The sequence below is a fragment of the Equus quagga genome, chromosome 1, assembly GCF_021613505.1.
Source record: "Equus quagga isolate Etosha38 chromosome 1, UCLA_HA_Equagga_1.0, whole genome shotgun sequence".
Classification (NCBI taxonomy): Eukaryota; Metazoa; Chordata; class Mammalia; order Perissodactyla; family Equidae; genus Equus; species Equus quagga.
Genome location: NC_060267.1, coordinates 26,339,811 through 26,358,089, shown reverse-complemented (window position 1 = coordinate 26,358,089; position 18,279 = coordinate 26,339,811). Strand labels below are relative to the sequence as shown.

The 18,279-nt window shown below is 35.3% G+C and overlaps 1 protein-coding gene across 8 annotated transcripts in view; it reads left to right on the top strand.

Annotated features, from left to right (window-relative positions):
* Positions 1–18,279, top strand: part of LRRK2 (leucine rich repeat kinase 2) — a 139,941-nt gene that overhangs the window by 61,656 nt on the left and 60,006 nt on the right. For all 8 annotated transcript variants that reach the window (XM_046671874.1, XM_046671884.1, XM_046671892.1 and 5 more), the window contains 9 exons: positions 19–236; positions 2,876–3,126; positions 3,421–3,569; positions 6,500–6,593; positions 8,708–8,894; positions 10,007–10,188; positions 13,237–13,466; positions 13,877–14,004; positions 15,649–15,867. In XM_046671874.1, coding sequence (XP_046527830.1) covers positions 19–236; positions 2,876–3,126; positions 3,421–3,569; positions 6,500–6,593; positions 8,708–8,894; positions 10,007–10,188; positions 13,237–13,466; positions 13,877–14,004; positions 15,649–15,867 — 1,658 coding nt within the window. The remainder of the gene's footprint in view (positions 1–18; positions 237–2,875; positions 3,127–3,420; positions 3,570–6,499; positions 6,594–8,707; positions 8,895–10,006; positions 10,189–13,236; positions 13,467–13,876; positions 14,005–15,648; positions 15,868–18,279) is intronic.

Below are 18,279 nucleotides of genomic sequence, written 5' to 3'. Positions count from 1 at the left end.
GTTTGTTTTTGACAAAAGGGTCATCAAAACTTCAATCCCATACGAGGCATTCAGACAGCCTTTCTTCACTGGCTTCTGAGAGAGAATATATTACATCATTAGACCTTTCAGCAAATGAACTAAGAGATATTGATGCCCTAAGCCAGAAATGCTGTATAAGTGGTCATTTGGAGCATCTTGAAAAGCTGGAGCTTCACCAGAACACACTCGCGAACTTTCCACAACGACTATGTGAAGTAAATTTAATTTTTCCTATAACTCTCAGGATATTTGAAGAGCTTTTTGCATTTGTATCTAACGTGCATGGCTAAATCTTTACAAAGAAGGTTCTACTTTTGTGTCATTGGACAATAAGTCCCCCCATTATTCTGGTTTTCACATGAGTATCTTAGTCTGTGTGGTGTTCAGAAACATCTTTGAAGGCGGGCAATGGAAGTGGAGGTCTGATTTAAAAGGAATTCTGGGTTCGGTCCTGATGATACATGGTAGTACATGGCGTTAAAGTCTGTCAAGGCTACATGTTGATTATGTCTTCAATTGTTTAACTCTAGTAAGACAACTTAAACTGTTTAAAATGCATTAGATGGACTAGAATTGGACCTGGTTTGGTGGTACTGGTTCTGGCTCAGCTACCAACTGTTTGACAATAAGAACGTGCTACTCTGACTGCTCTGAACTTTCATTTCTTAATTTTCAAAGTACGGAGGCTCAACTAAACTATCCCCAAGGCATTTATTGAGTGTTAAAATTACATGTCACTTAAAAATTGATTTTTTTGCTCAAAGTTCCTATTTTGTAAAAATTAAAGTATAAAATAGTCTGATGATAGAGTAGTCCTCTGAATCTTGACTTGGTTCATCATTTTTAAGTACTATGGATCAGAAATCAAAGAAGATATACTGACAGATTAAAATGATCTTCATACAAATGTTTAAATTGTTAAACTGAATTCTTGAACTGAATTTCAAACTTTGATAAAGGATTATCTCTGGCTTTTCTCTTTTCCTCAAAACTAGTTTTGTTGTAAATGCATTTTCTAACCTATAAAATTTACCTTAATTTTGAGACATTTTAAAAGCAATATTGCATGATTTTTAATTATATTTAAGTGGTGTCTTTCCTCTAAAGTTTGTATATCTGGAGAGGGAGAAGAAAGAAAGGTGATTCCTTGCCCCAGCCCCAGCCCCAGCGTCTAAAATGCGTCTTCTCTCTCTCCTCCTCCTCTTTGCCTGAGTAAATCCTCCAGGTCACAAGGAACTCAGTTTAAATGTCACATTGGTACCCTCTGCTTCCCTTCTTCTCCCCTTCTTCCCTCCAAACTAGGTTGCTGGTTTACCTTTCCATGGCACCTGATGTTTTTTCCCCAGTACTCATTCACTTATAAATCTTGGTCTAAGGCATATTGTCCTCACTAAATTGCAGACTCCTTGAGAACAGGGACTGTTTCAGGGTTGTTCATGTCTATCCCCAGTGCCTAGTAAGGTCTGACATATAGGAGAAGCTCAGTAGAAGACTACTGAGTTAATTTGGGAAGGAATTAATGACTGACACTGGGTAGACCATCAATAAATATTTGTTAAAGGGTAAGTAAAAGAAAACTAGAATTTAGCCTAGCTCAAACAAAGAGAACTGAAGAGAGCATGACAAGGTGAGATGTATCAGGGCATTCAGACTGGAGCAGCTCAGAACCCTCTCTCAAGGAAGTTTCAAATCGACACCACTAGATGGCACATGTTTTATAACTGCTCGTAACGGTCTCTCTCTACAAGAAAATTTCCTGATTAAACCTTGGTAGTAAATAATTTAAAAATCTTTCCTTCTGAATAATCTGGTAGGATCTGAAACAATCGTGGGAATTTTGAAACAACTTCTGGGACAAAGATCCATTAGTAAGCCTTTATAATCACTTCAAACTCTTTAGAATTCCTTGTGAAAATAAATATATTGATATATAAAGAGGAGCATAGAGAAATGACTATTTTTGATATTATAGCCCTTTAACAATAATCCATATCAAAGATTTAAAAATTGACATCATATGTAAATGGAAGGTTTGCTGTTATCATAGAAAATTAGAAATTGCTTAAATATAGAAAATAGAGATTTGAAACAAAAAGTTCCATAAAAAAATTTAGAAAAGTTCTAAAATGAAACATGTATTATATACAATGACTAATTTTATGGTTAAATTTTATTAATGTTAAAATATATGACAATTTCTAAAAGCCAGTATTTAAAAAAAATGTATTCCCAGGATTATGTTGTACAGCTTATTCATTAACCTGTTGGGTCAAATATTTGTTGAGACCTATTCTGCTTTCATTTCACTCTTTGCAGGAATAATTTACAAAAAAGTTGGATTAAACTCTTTTTTTTTTTTCTGGTGAGGAAGATTTGCCCTGAGCCAACATCCATTGCCAAAGCTTCCTCTTTTTTTGCTTGAGGAAGCTTAGCCCTGAGCTAACATCTGTGCCAGTCTTCCTCTATTGTGTGTATGGGATGCCTCCACATCATGGCTGATGAGTGGAGTAGGTCCACACCCGGGATCCGAACCTGCAAACCCTGGGCCACTGAAGCAGATCACGTGGAACTTTAACCACTGAGCCACGGGGCCGGCCCCTGGATTAAACTCTTAATCTTATTTTTGTGAACCTGCTTTTGACAGTCCACCTGTTACATTTTCCCTGATTTGCCCATTTTATAGCAGAGATGGTTGATCCATCCAGTATACTGAAGTAGTCTTATGGATTGTGTTTTCAACTTTTTTGAAAATTCTTAATGGTTCTAGTTGCCAGAGGTATGGAAAGCAGAAATATTAGCTAAACTTAAGTTCCTCATATGGTTCATTTAGAATTTTAAAATATTGTCTTTCCAGACTCTGAAGTGTTTGACACATTTGGACTTGCACAGTAATAAATTCACATCATTTCCCTCTTACTTGTTGAAAATGAATTGTATCGCCAACCTTGACGTCTCTCGGAATGACATTGGACCCTTGGTAGTTTTGGATCCTGCAGTGAAGTGCCCGACCTTGAAACAGTTTAACCTGTCGTATAATCAGCTGTCTTCTCTTCCTGAGAACCTCAATGATGTGGTAGAGAAATTGGAACAGCTCATTTTAGAAGGGTAAGAAAGGTGTTCATTGAAGACAAAGGGTTGCCTTACATTAAAGTTTCATAAGGTTGACAAATATGCTGACATTACTTCTATAGTAATGAGTTTTAAACAATAATATGATAAAAGGCTGAGGCAATTAATGTTACAGCTTCTATCTAGCAAGTTAAATTTTCACAACTAATTTAAAAATGAATAAATCTGCTTTGATGCTGTTCTTTGAAGGCAAATTGTTTTGATTTTTTTTTTTCCCTCAAAGCTCATGAGTTTATGCAATTTAATCCTCATTGTGTCTCTTATGACTAGAAATAAAATATCAGGACTATGTTCCCCCTTGAGCCTGAAGGAACTGAAGATTTTAAACCTTAGTAAAAACCACATTTCATCCCTGTCAGAGGACTTTCTGGAGGCGTGTCCTAAAGTGGAGAGTTTCAGCGCCAGAATGAATTCTCTTTGTAAGTGTTCTGTGTGAGTTTCCTCCTTACCAATCCTTTTGTGTATTAAAGGATGTCATATATGGATATTTTAGGTGGGGACTTAGAGGTGATAGTTTCAATATTACACTGGAGTTTCAACACAGCAGGTTGTTGATAAAAAGAAATGAGCTGTCAAATCATGAAGATACGGAGGAAACTTAAATGAATCTTGCTATGTGAAAGGCAAAGCTATGGGGACAGTACAACAACCAGTGGTTGCCAGGAGTTTGGAGGCAACGAGAGATGGATGAATAGGTGGAGGAGAGGAAAGATGGAAGGTGGGGAAACTATTCTGTGTGATACTGTTATGTGGATGCATATTATTATACATTTGTCGAGACCCATGGAATGCACAACACAAAGAGTGAACTCTATTATAAACTTGGACTTTAGTTAATAATAATGTATTAATGTTGGTTCATCAGTTGTAACAAATATATCAAATATGCAAGTTGTTCCTAATAGGGGAAAAATGTATGTGTGAGGTAGTGGTGGTGGTGAGGGGAGGGGTGGATATATGGGAACTCTGTACTTTCTGCTCAATTTTTCTTTCTGTAAACCTAGAATGGCTCTAAAAATTAGTCTACTTTTTAAATATCAAAAAGTTTAGTATTAAAAATAATTTATTGGGTTATCATTGTCATAGGCTAAAATGACAATATCTTAGACTACAAAAGTCAGTCATTATACTTTGGTTCCTTTTAGTCTACTAGACTAACAATGCGTATGGTTGCCTGAGCTGGTTGAAGCAGGAATACTGAGGTTCCTACTGAAGTTTCTTTGGCAATTTTTTGGGATATAATTTCTATTATATTTTTTTAGAAATAAAATTAATCATCTAACAGTTTTCAAATTAGTAAGATTAATGTGTATTCATAGAGTTCTTGCTTTGTGAAGATATTACAATAACATGTGATATGATCATTTTTATTAAAGGTCATGAAATACCCTAGTTCTCTTAGCACATGAGATAACGGGGAATTATATTCATTTGGAGCCTGTCTGAAAATTTTAATATTAAAGGGAAAAATACTTTTACGGCAATAAACAGGAACGGGTCCTCATATTTTATCTTCCTTAGTGGTGGCTGCGTGCACCTTGCCGGCTGCGTGACTATTCTATGCCTAACTCAGTAATTTCTAATACTGTTTAATAGAAGAATGTAGTTTGACTACTTATTTTAAAATATTTTATTTTGTCAGAACTTTCAGAAACTGATAATGATGAAGGCATGTTAATTTGCATAGTATTTTCCTCCTTTCTCCCTTCCTCTCACCCTCGTCTAATATGGACCACGTTCTTATTGTGAGCTTGAAACTGGGGATGGAGTGATTCACTCACTAGTGAGCAAAGCAGACCCAGTCTCTGTCCTTAAGGAACACGTAATTAAGTTCAGAAGGCAGGCCTTAAATAGTGGTGGCATAAATAAATGTAATTGTATAGAGTGCTAAATGCTGTGAGGACAAGGTTCAGGATGCTCTGAGGGTACCTCAGGGGGATCTGATCCAGACTGTGAAGGCAAGGAAGCATCTCTGTGTCTGTGACATTTAAGTTGGGTCTGGAAAGAAGAACATCCAAAGGACCCTGAGGCTTGGTTGGGATCAGTATGTCATCTCAGCTGAATCTCACAAAAATCCTGTAGGGTAGGACAGGTATGATGGCTGCTTGACTAACTGAGGAAATTGAAGCACCCAGATTTTTGTGTAATATGTTCAGGAGCCTAGAATTAATTAATGAGTTGTTGTGAAAGTTTGAATAGACCTAAGGTCAAAAATCTGTTTGCTTTGCACTACACAACTTTAATAGTTTAGAAGTGGTCTTATATTTGGGAAGATGCCCTATGGAGGTGATAGCTGAATGGGACTGTTATTAAAAATAATCCCATGTGAAATGAAGTTTCAGTTCTTTGGTTTTATGAGTCTTTTCCACACAGAATCTGAACCTCAAGACTCTTAATTCTTAAGTGTAGAATCATTTCTACTAATCTATTTTGCCATTAATACTTTTTGGAAATAGATGAGGTATAGCGTGTACCTTTCTGCGTCTCAGGAAGACAGCTTTTAGCAGTGTTCAGGAACATTTTGACCCTTGAAGATTTTCTAGATAAGGCATAACCCACATTTTTAACCCTGAAGAAATAATTTCTCAAGCCACTTTCATAGAACCATAGATTTTTAGTTCTCTAAGGAATCTCAGAGTTATCTGGTCTAGCTGCTCTATTTTACAGACGAGAAAATAGGCTGTATGATTTGCTCAGTTTCCAAAATTGTGTTTTACAGAATTTTATTCCTTGGAGGTACTTCATACTGTATTTCTCTTTTGGAAATTAATAAAATCTACCAGAATATTGAGAGCTCTGAGATATTTCACTTTATTTTACCTATTGTTTCCCCAATCTCTTAAGATCATATGATCAAAAGATATTTTTAAGTAACATTCATTATTATTCTATAGAGCACTCTTTATGAGATGATATTCTAAAGAATTTTTATCTTTATATTATATTGTGGATTAGTTTTCAAAAGTCTTTTGTGATAGTTCTGAGTAGTTTGAGTTAATCTATAATGTATATCACATAATATCACATATAATTTGAAATGAATATTCTAATAATTTTTACTTTGGATGTTGGACAGATGAATTTATATTTAGACACTTGTTTAGGTTTCAGGTTAAAAGATTCTTATAAGTATAGTATATTTTTTTAATGTTTAGTGGTAGTATTAAGGATATTACTTTATTTTAAAAGTAGATTTTTTTAATTGTCAATGTGGGAATGGAAATTAAATTAAGCAACAGGTCATCGGTAGTTGTTCTTATTGTAGAAGCTAATGGAAATCTAGTTAAAATGATTAAAATTATTCAATTATCAATTATTAGTCAATTATCTCCTTTCTATTTTCTTTTAGCTGCAATGTCTTTTTTGCCTTCTTCCATGACAAGCCTAAAATTATCTCAAAACAGATTTACATGTGTTCCAGAAGCAATTTTAAATCTTCCACAGTAAGTTTATTGTTTTAATTTTAAAACCACATGAGCTGGAGGAGAACTTTCAGAAACATGGTTTTGACTTAGGCATGCAAATGTAATTGATTTCTAAACCTTCTCAGCTTCATGTTTTTAAATCTATGAATGTTTGACTTGCATTAGACAAAAGACTCAAGTTATTACTTGGACTTTTAAACTTATCTATTAATTTACTGTGCTGTTGTGTAGAAACAATTTAAGATTATTTAGTTGTTGAATTATAGTCAAGTGAGATTGCACTGGCTATCATTTTAACTTTTAAAATTTTAGTTACTCTCAGAGCTTATGTTGCCAAGATACTATTAACTTTGAAATCGTACTTGTTATGTTTGAGTGACATGTTTAGTGAAGTTTAGGACAATTTTGTAGTTCCAGGTATTTGGGGATATTTTTGGTTAATTTCACAAAAAGGAAAGCTTCCTGTTAATCCAAATTCAGGCATTAATTAAATTTCAAATATTTTGTCATCTTAAATACTATTCTAATTGTGTTATATATTATAAACCAAATCCGTAAGTGCATATGTGCAAATATATACATACACAGGCAAATAATAGTTATAATCTTAGCTATAGAGGGTGGCAGACAGACACCTTAGGTAATAGTTCATTTAAATCTAGCTTTAGAATGTTCTGACAGTAACTGCTCAAAAGAAGATCATCCCTTTAATCTTCCTAATAATCCTATGAAATAGCTACTGTTATCATCTCTACTTTATAATGGGAACGTTAGTCCATTAGAGAGATGAAGTAACTTGCCCAAAGTCACAGTTCTCAAACACTGGTGGTTCAACTTCAGACTCTTCACCTCTCACATACAGGCATCTGTAGAATACAGGTGATCCTGTATTTTAAACATAATGTATTCCTGAAAATGAGTTTGTGTATTATATTTATAAAAGATGCTTAGGAGATACATGCCATAAAGAAGATTTTTTAGAGAACTAGAAATATTATACAGTCTCTAATTCTTGCACCTTTAGACACCATCTGCAGGCATACCTTTCCAGCATTTTATATGTACTTCTTTAAATTTATTCTTTGATTCACGAAAGAGTAGGAAATTGGCCAGCTTAAGTCTCACCAAGGCTAAGAGGCACTGCTTTTGAACCACCTGGCGATTCTCAGCTTTGTCTCAATTGCATTGTTTGTTAGACATACATGTCTTATCTCTAATGCAGTCAAATGAATTTTCTTGTTTTCACACATTTTTTATGAGATAACTAGGGCAGAATCTAGTATCATTTAAAAATAAGAGCAAAAATGTTGTGCAGATCTGAATCTTTGTCTAGCAGGCAGTACAGCTATTGAGCTTAGAATTAATTCATCATGCTTAAATATGCTGCCTGAAAGGGATCAGTAGATCGTTGTCAAAATCCAGTCACCCTTGTACATAGTCAAATATACCACGATCGTTGACTATCCTTATTCTTCCTACACACATACACTTTTTTGTGACCTGTTTTTCTGCTTCTTTCTGCAAACTTTGTGTATTGTGTTCCTGCATAAAAGCAATCAATTTGCATTGAGGGCCTACTGTATGCAAAGCATCGTGTTCAGTGTTGTAATATTTATCACACTGAGACAAGATGGTAAGAGGGTGTGCCCACGCACAATATTAGTAAACTCCAGGACCCAACCTCTGAAGGATCCCCCCAGTTATGAGTGAAACTGAAAAGAGAAATGGGGGCTACATATTTGTAAATCTTGTATAGAAGGCAAGAACTGTAATGACCATTTTTGCCTTTGTTAATTGTGGTTTCTCAGGCACCATAAACATTTGCAAAACACTTGGTCTTTATCTCATTCTGAGAATGACATTTTTATGTTTCTGAAGTAGGAAAGTTAGGCCTCAATTTTGTTTTTAATGGTCCTTATTCATTTAAATGTCATTGCTAGTGAGACTTGCCTTTTTTTTTCTAGCCCATATAGATCTCTGTGTACACAAAAACACACATGCATACTTATATATAAGTATGTTAATTTAAACTTGGGTCTTATCATCACTCTGGTGAAAATTATTTGTGATGTTATTTCATACATTTTGGAAACACTCGGTTTTTATCTTGACCTTGTATTGTATTGTTTTAGCTTGCGGTCCTTAGATATGAGCAGCAATGAAATTCAATATCTACCAAGTCCAGCACACTGGAAATCTTTGAACTTAAGGGAACTCTTGTTTAGTCATAATCAAATCAGCATCTTGGACTTGAGTGAAAAAGCATATGCGTGGTCTAGAGTAGAGAAACTACATCTTTCCCATAATAAACTGAAAGAGGTAAGAGGTCATCTTTGTTTAAAATTATTGCCAATTTGATAATATGCTTTTGTAATTTGGATAATCACAAATTTCATTTTAAAATCTATTCGATATTTTTTACTTTTTGAATAAGATCTACTTGTATCCTGAGGTAAATGGATATATTAACAGTGCTTAATTTCCTTAAAAAATCTCTTTTTGTGCTCTATTTTTGAATTATATGAATATAGATATTTAATTATAAATGTGTATAATGCTTTACGTGTGTCATTTTATCACTAAATCTCTGAACTGTTAACAGACTCTCAGATACCATACTTTTCTCTACTTGTCACCAGGCCTGTGTTTTTCAGCTGACTTTCTTTCCTACATTCTGAAATTTCTTTGTTTCTCTGCCATGCTACCCCTTACCCAAATGGGCCAGCCTCCTTTTCTTCACTCCATTGCCTCTGTCATAAATATGAAATTGATTATCTGTTCATCTCAGAAATATTTTTCTTTTGCCAAGTTCAAGCCCATTGCCTATAAAAGCCAAAAAGAATTATGTATCTGAAACTGTGAGGTTCAGAATAACTGTGAATATTTTTTGGTACCTGATTTTTTTGCCAGCAAATTAATGTTTTCTGTTATGAAAGTAATGAGTATTGCTTAAAAATTTGGAGCAGTAAAAGAAAAAACTCCATTAGGATGCCACCTAAAATATAAACATTTAGTCGTATTTTAAGAACATTAAGTTGTATAGAGAGTTGTGATGACTAGATCTTTATAGTTTTGCTGAAGAACATACTGTGAGGGAACAAACTGAAGCCATAGGTGATTGGATTTGAATAGCTATAAAGAACTTTACTTTCAAATTGTGAAGAGATGAAATATGTTCCCAACGGGAGATGGGTTTCTAAAGATTGTAAATGTGACAGATTTTTTTTGGTAAGTCCTTTATACTTATGTTTTTAAACATTTATAATGAAAACTATGACAAGCCTTTGAAAAGTTCTAGAACTCTATTGAAAGGTTGTGCAAGTTGCTGATGGGATCTCTGAGGCTTTCTTGTTTCCCCTCAGTTTTGTTTCTTGGCAGCACACATTTCTTCCTTCCCACCAACAGGATTTGCTCTTTTTTATTTCATTAAGATTCCTCCTGAGATTGGCTGTCTCGAAAATCTGACATCTCTTGATGTTAGTTACAACTTGGAACTGACGTCCTTTCCCAATGAAATGGGGAAATTAAGCAAAATATGGGATCTTCCTTTGGATGAACTGCGTCTTAATTTTGATTTTAAACATATAGGATGTAAAGCCAAAGACATCATAAGGTCAGATAATTTTGTTTCCATTTATTTTTATAAGTTTGTTTCAGATTTCCTTTGTCTGTGACTTAGATGGATATATAATTACAATTTATGAAAAAAATGTATAGTACTGTTTAACGTTAATATACTATGTGTCATTTGCCTTTTGTTTAATGAGTGGGTTTATATGGTGCCACGGCAAAGGTTTTCACTTTCTCCTGGCCAAGCTGATGTTGAAGGAATGGCTTCTCCTTCTTACCGTGTTTTTCAATAGAAATAGACTCTAAAGGAGTAATATTACTATTTGGTCTCTCATTACCAATTATACAATCTAAAGAAATAAAGCAGAGTATAATAACTTCTCAAGGTACATTTCATGTAGCAAGTAGTTATCATATATCTATTGTATCTTAAAGCATTATAGTTACTTAAGTAATACAAAATTACTAACTTTGGTTTTGCTTATAAGAGTGAGTAACCTCACCCTGATCTTTTTTGAAACCACCAAACTTCCCAGCTATCACTGTTTCTGGTCTTTGCACTTTACAGATTTCGCATATCTTTGATAATGAACTTTATCCCACTCTTTGTTACCTTTTGAGCGTGGTCTTATGTTTTCTGCTCATAAAATCATTTATTCCCATTTTTACCAAATTACATATCTATATTTATCTTGCAGGTTTCAGCTCAATTATCACCTATCAATGTATCCTTGACTTGACTATAATATCCAACAAGGCAGGGACCGTGGCTGTGTTCTCTCACTGTTCAATTCTTGGCACCTAAAACAGAGCCTGGCGTACAATTAATAATTGTTACCAATGAACTACATTTACCTAATTCTCTTCTACTTAAATTTTCTTAAATTTACATTTAACTTTTTGTCTTTTTTTATGAGGAAAGATTTGGTTTTCTGTCCTGAGGTTGATTTAACTTGAAAGGAATGAGTTTGTCACCAGCTATGCTAAATATAACCTCTCATCCTACATAATTATTTCCCATGATTTTCCCTCTTGAAACAGGAAAAGATGTTCATATGATAATTGATTCAATTCTTTCAAAACATTTAGTAGAACTAGCTTTTAATGTATTATGCTATATTATCAAGCTACTATGGAACTAATTTTTTTTTTTTGATGAGGAAGATTGGCCCTGAGCGAGCATCTGTTGCCAATCTTCCTCTTTTTGCTTGAGGAAGATTGTTGCTGAGCTAACATCTGTGCCAGTCTTCCTCTATTTTGTATGTGGGATGTCTCCACAGCATGGCTTGATGATCGATGTGTAGGTTGGCACCTGGGATCCGAGCCTGCAAACCCCAGACCTCCTGAAGTGGAGTGTGTGAACTCAACCACTATGCCACTGGGCCAGCCCCTGGAACTAAATATTTTTAAATGTTTTTAACATTTTTAGAAAAGACAGAGACTTGGAGTAATTTAGCAATTGTAGGAATCATTTTCCTTTTTTAAAGAATGCCTTTTTTCAGAGAGTGGTGAATTCTTTTTTTTTTTTTTTAAAGATTTTAAAAAATTTTTTCCTTTTTCTCCCCAAAGCCCCCAGGTACATAGTTGTATATTCTTTGTTGTGGGTCCTTTTAGTTGTGGCATGTGGAATGCTGCCTCAGTGTGGTTTGATGAGCAGTGCCATGTCCGCCCCCAGGATTCGAACCAACGAAACACTGGGCCACCTGCAGCAGAGTGTGTGAACTTAACCACTCGGCCACAGGGCCAGCCCCAAGAGTGGTGAATTCTTAATAGACATTTGGACTATTGATTTTCTTGTTTATTGGCAATGAAAGCAAAGCTTAAGTTGTATGTGAGAAAATGACTGATTTCAATAATAGCAGGCACAAGATCTGACCTGTCAGATCTTCTTTTCCTTTTTCTTATTTATTTACTTATTTATTTATTTATTTGAAGATTAGCCTTGAGCTAACCTCTGCTGCCAATCCTCCTCTTTTTGCTGAGGAAGACTGGCCCTGAGCTCACATCCATGCCCATCTTCCTCTACTTTATATGTAGGATACCTACCACAGCATGGCTTGCCAAGCAGTGCCATGTCCGCACCCGGGATCCAAACCGGTGAACCCCAGGCCACCGAAGTGGAACATGTGCACTTAACCACTGCGCCCCTGTCAGATTTTATTTTCTAAAGCGTAAAAGAAACCAAGAAAATTAATAAGGGCTTTTGTTCAGATCATCAGGAATGTTGGTCAGAGTCCTATTAGTTTTGAGAATGGATCAGTCAATATTCCCTAAAATTCGCTTATGATTTAGTTTGCTTCTCTAATTTTAAACTGTGGCAACATTTTAACAGAGTTAAAATATATCTTTCTATATCCATTATATTTTTCAGAACGTTTAAAATCTACTATTAATTTAAAGGTGCTTCTTTTGGCCACCTACAGCACTTCTGATTAGTTTCAATTATTTTTACATTAAGATTATTAGGAATATCAACATATCTTCTGATAGGATAATACTTTATAAGTATTAATTTGTAATGCAACCAATATGACATTGCTGTTCATATACATTGCATATGTGAATATGATATATATGAATATATACATTATACATCCCACACATGAATATATATGTACATATGCACATATATAATTTACCCAGTATGACCGCATTATCAAAGTTTAGTATAACAGTATGCATGTATATACTACCTTAGTTCTCTGTTATATGGGCTTTGTCAAACTTTATACTTTATTATTTTTAGTGTTCTATTTGTGTTATTTAAAGAAATACGTGTGTGTGTGTATAATTCTAATTAGTATTGCAAGCATATTTTGATGTTTTGATTATTTCCGGTGATAGTGTAACATGTCATTATATTTGATAATGCTACCAGTCATTATCAACTACACCAACATCACTAATAAAATATGTGCATTAACGGTGCATTGAAAGCCATGTACATTATTAGTTATATAAGCTATGCACTCTTTTGCATATTGTATTTTAGAGCAGTCTAATATTTCAAAATATTCAGTGCATAAGAATTCACCTATATCTTAAGTACACTAAGTAGTTTATTACTTTATTTTTGTCTTTCAAATACCAGGTTTCTTCAGCAGCGGTTAAAAAAGGCCGTGCCCTATAACCGAATGAAACTTATGATTGTGGGGAATACTGGGAGTGGTAAAACCACCTTATTGCAGCAGTTAATGAAAACCAAGAAATCAGATCTTGGGATGCAGAGCGCCACAGTTGGCATAGACGTGAAAGACTGGCCTATCCAAATAAGAGGCAAACGCAAGAAAGACCTCATTCTAAATGTGTGGGATTTTGCAGGTATTTCTTTTTTCCAGAATTTTTGGTTCACATTTATCTTTTTAGAACAGGGATTTAGAAACTGAGTTTTCTGTTCCAATACTGCAAAGAGACCTGGTGGATCCTATGGAATTATTCCAAAGCTACTTATGTCTCCTAATTTTCTCGTTGCCACCAGAATGGAGAAGTCCATGGAAGGAAGTGTTAGGAACCACTAGGTGCCAGCTGAAGCTAATTGTGTGGTTAGTAGCTGACACATATGCTAAAAGTTGTCAATCCCTAGTAAAAACCCAGTATTGGTCTTGTAAACATTGTTGATTTTCTCTTTTTTGTATGCTAAGTAATAGATAGTATCACCTAAAATTTTTTTTGAAAGAAGGATTCTTGCCTGTTGTCTGGAAGGCTAAAAAAAGTCTCTAATCTTTATTCAGGTCGTGAGGAATTCTACAGCACTCATCCCCACTTTATGACCCAGCGAGCACTGTACCTTGCTGTCTATGACCTCAGCAAAGGGCAAGCTGAAGTTGATGCCATGAAACCGTGGCTCTTCAATATAAAGGTTGTCTGTTCTAATAATTCGAAAATAGAAAATAATTCTTGTTTTTGTGTGTGTAAAGTAATTTGTTTAGGGCTGTCTCTTTAGATAGTTTTTAAAAGAAAATTAGAAGCACTAAAATTTTGAGTTGGGAAATTTTCAGAGTTACTAAGTTGTGACACAAAAATAGCGTGTTCTATATTGGTGAATGTTATAGATACTTGAAACCCTTTTAAGCATAAAAATTGAAGATATGTATGGTAAACTATTTTTGGTCGTATTATTTCTTAAATGGAGTGTGAACTTCCCTAATTTAAAATAAGCTATACAGAAGAGAAGCAACCTGTACGTCACTAGCGATGTCCTCAGTAGCAATTTGGTATGAAGTCCTTCAGATCTTACACTTTTGAATGGTACCGGATTAATATGCTGTTATATTTGGAGTCTCTTTTTGTAGTTTTTCCACTTTGTCCCTTGCTGCCATGCTGTCAGCTATTTCTTCATATAATAAACTTCTTAGAACTTAGACTAAAGTAAGAGTGACGCTCTTTGAATGACGCTCCAGTGGGCTCTTCTGTGAGTCAAGTCCTTAAAAAGGTTTGTGTCAGGATATTTTGGCATGTATTTTGGCTGCATATAGGCTTGTTTTGTAAATTAAAAAAAAAAAAAATTTTTTTTTGAGGAAGATTAGCCCTGAGCTAACATCTGCTGCCAATCCTCCTTTGTTTGCTGAGGAAGACTGGCCCTGAGCTAACATCCATGACCATCTTCCTCTACTTTATATGTGGGATGCCTGCCACAGCATGGCTTGCCAAGCAGTGCCATGTCCGCATCCAGGATCTGAACCTGCGAACCCAGGGCTGCTGAAGCGGAACGTGGGAACTTAACCGCTGCACCACCAGGCCAGCCCCATAAATTTGTTTTGTGGTGAGGAAGATTCACCCTGAGCTAACATCCATTGCCAGTCTTCCTCTACTTTGTATGTGGGACGCTGCCACAGCATGGCTGTTGAGTTGAGCAGATCCGTACCCGAGATCTGAACCTGTGAACCAGGGCTGCCAAAGTGGAGCATGTGGAACTTTAACTACCCAGCCATAGGGCTGGCCTCTGTTTTGTAATTTTCTTAACTTTTTTTTTTTTTTACTTTATTACAGTTAGCCAACATGAGCAAATGTTATGGTGGCAGTAATACTTGCTCACTGGCTTTTTTTTCATCGCAGATTCCAAATGGAATGACTTTAAAATGAATTCAGAAGATTGAATTTGCAGATAAAGAAGAGAAAATATAAATCATATTATGTCACTTTGATATAATTTGGGGGCTTATTAAATGCTTATTTTATTTAGCAGTCTACAGCACACTTAGAGAATAACCCATTTTAAGGCATGAAAAAAAGAAAAGGAAAAGGAAAGAAAAATACAGTACTACTCTTGTATAGGCCACCTGAAAAGTGGTAATAATTGGATTAAAAAGGGGATAAAAATGTCTTAAGGTTACATTTTTTTCTTAGGTTTAAGAAGAGAAAGTCAATTGTTATTTTCTTCTTTTTAAAGTCTTTTAATTTCTCATTTCCACTCAAGTCAATTTCATAGAAAGCAAATATCAATGGAAACATAAGCAGTCTTGATTTTGCAGTGAACTCGAATATTTCACGTCTCTCCCTGTAGGCTCGTGCTTCCTCTTCCCCCGTGATTCTCGTTGGCACACATTTGGATGTTTCTGACGAGAAGCAGCGCAAAGCCTGCATCAGTAAAATCACCAAGGAGCTCTTGAACAAGCGAGGGTTTCCTGCAATACGGGATTACCACTTTGTGAATGCCACTGAGGAATCCGATGCTTTGGCAAAACTTCGGAAAACCATCATAAATGAGAGCCTTAATTTCAAGGTAACGTGGTTTATACTTGCTGTGAGTTGGTAGATAAATATAATTAATTTATTCTCACATTATGCAACTGCTTAGAAACAAAAGTCTTGAGAAGAGCATAACTATCTTAAAATTGTGGGTTTTTTTTCCCATAGCTGTTAGCATTAATAAAGTACTTTTGATTTTAGAATTACTTATTTATGGGGATGGCCTGATGGCATAGTGGTTAAGTTCATGTGCTCTGCTTTGGCAACCTGGAGTTCGCAGGTTCGGATCCTGGGTGCAGACCTACACGCTGATCATCAAGCCATGCTGTAGCGGTGTCCTACATACAAAAAATAAAGGAAGATGGGCACAGATGTTAGCTCAGGGACAATCTTCCTCAAGCAAAAAGAGGAAGCATGGCAATGGATGTTAGCTCAGGACCAGTCTTCCTCACCAAAAAAATAAAAAAATAAATAAAATAAGAGTTGTTTACTTAAAAAAAATTACTTATTTGTGCCATACTTCAGTTCAAATTCATAGATATGAGAATAAAAATAATTAGAGGATGCTGAGAGAAATGAAGAGAATGTCTGAGAGACTGAGAGAATGTTTCTGAGAAATTCTGAGAAAATGTTTCTGATGCCCTTTCTCTTCCAGCTGCCTAGAGTGATGATTTGATCAACAGGATAAAGAGAACATTTGGGTCTTGGATCATCTTTCCTCTGTTATTCTTTGACTGTTGCTTTCCCATTTGCTTCCTTTCTTTTGGAGTTCCTATTTTATGCACATCTTGATCTTCTGGGCTCTTCCTTCATGTCTCTTGTCACTATGATTCTCATTCCAAATGTCTTTTCCTCAGTATTATGAGAGCTCTTTCATTTGGTCGCCAAGATAACTAATTGGATTTTTTAACAATGTATAAGCAATTTTTTAGTTCATACAAACTGGGTTTTTCATTTTAGGAATTACGTTTTGATTTCCAAAGTTCTCTTCTGGCAAGCCAAATGTAATTTATAGGATTCATAAAGCACAAATAAATTAGTTATCAGGGAGAGCACTTGTTTTCAATACTTGCAGGAAAAAGAAATCGTCCCTGGTTTCTCCAGATGGCATGGTATAAACTGTACTGAAAAATGCCCTGAGTAGTTCAATGTGACAAACACAATAGTGGATTTCATTGCTAGTCCCTGCTGGCTTAGCTCATTAGCACTAATGATCAAGGCCCTGGCTTATAACTAGGTCTTGTTTTGCCTGGACAGTCCCAGCATAATTACTAATAGTGTCCCACTACCTTCTCAAAAGCACTCCAATTTGGATGATAAATTATATGGTCACCGTGTCATAACATGTCAGCCAGTTAGCTTAGTTTTGTTCCATTTCCACAGATTATGCTCCTATTCGAAACCTAATGAGCCATTTATAAATGTGTTGGTCTTTGTGGTGCCCAGGGAGAGAATTTGCATGTTTGTATCTTTCAACACATTTATCACAGTCACTAAAAGGTTTTACCAATGGTGGTTTAGTAGTGGCATTTCATTTAAGAAGAATGACATTATTTGCAGATTTTCCTACTCTCTTATGAGACATATAATTAGAAAGCAATATGATTTTTAAGAAACAAATATATAAAATTCACACATTCAATTAAATATTGTCTTTTTCCAGGTGATTTTCTTCTGAGGCTATACCTGTACTTATAGAACTTTGTTCTTACTTACACTGTTTTAATAGCTTCTCTTTTTAACCTTGCTATCAGAGCGTATAGTATATTTTTAAATAGACTTCTTGGAGGATGAGTTTGGTTTGAAAAAGCCTGAATTTAGTTGAAGCAAAGTTATTCACCGAGCTGGACCAGTACTGCTTTAGTCTAATAGCAAGTTATCACTATCAGTCAATAAGACCAGTTTTCTTTCTGCTCTTTTAAATGAACTCTGAAGGGAACACCATACAAGGAAGTAAGACAATGCTTTGAGAAAGGCAGTATTATTTGTAGAAACATATATATTGCTAATGGATGCATCATTCTGGCATATTGGTTTCCATTTGATTGCTTTGCAGAATAGTGACTCTCTCAGGATGACCCAGACCAGTGAACCTGCCAGAACTCGAATATTGTTTCCTCCCTGAGTTGCTTCAACCTGTATTCATATAGCAGCTTTTAATCTATTCAAGATCATTTTTTTTGCCCTCTCGTTTTTCGTTTTTTCCTTTTATCTTGACTCTAATCTTTCCCCTTCTCACCCTTATTAACGTGTCTATGCAGACTCCAGAATAAAACGTTTTTTCTTTTCTTTTTTTCCGGCTTTGGTGACCCAATAATTAAGCTAGAAGGAAAAGTAAGACAAAACCGAGTTCAATGCCAACGATACCGCTTTCAGTCTTGTCCAGCCCATTAGCAGAGTGGGATCCTTTGCTGGCCCTGTACCCTAGTCCTGTAAAATTCATCCC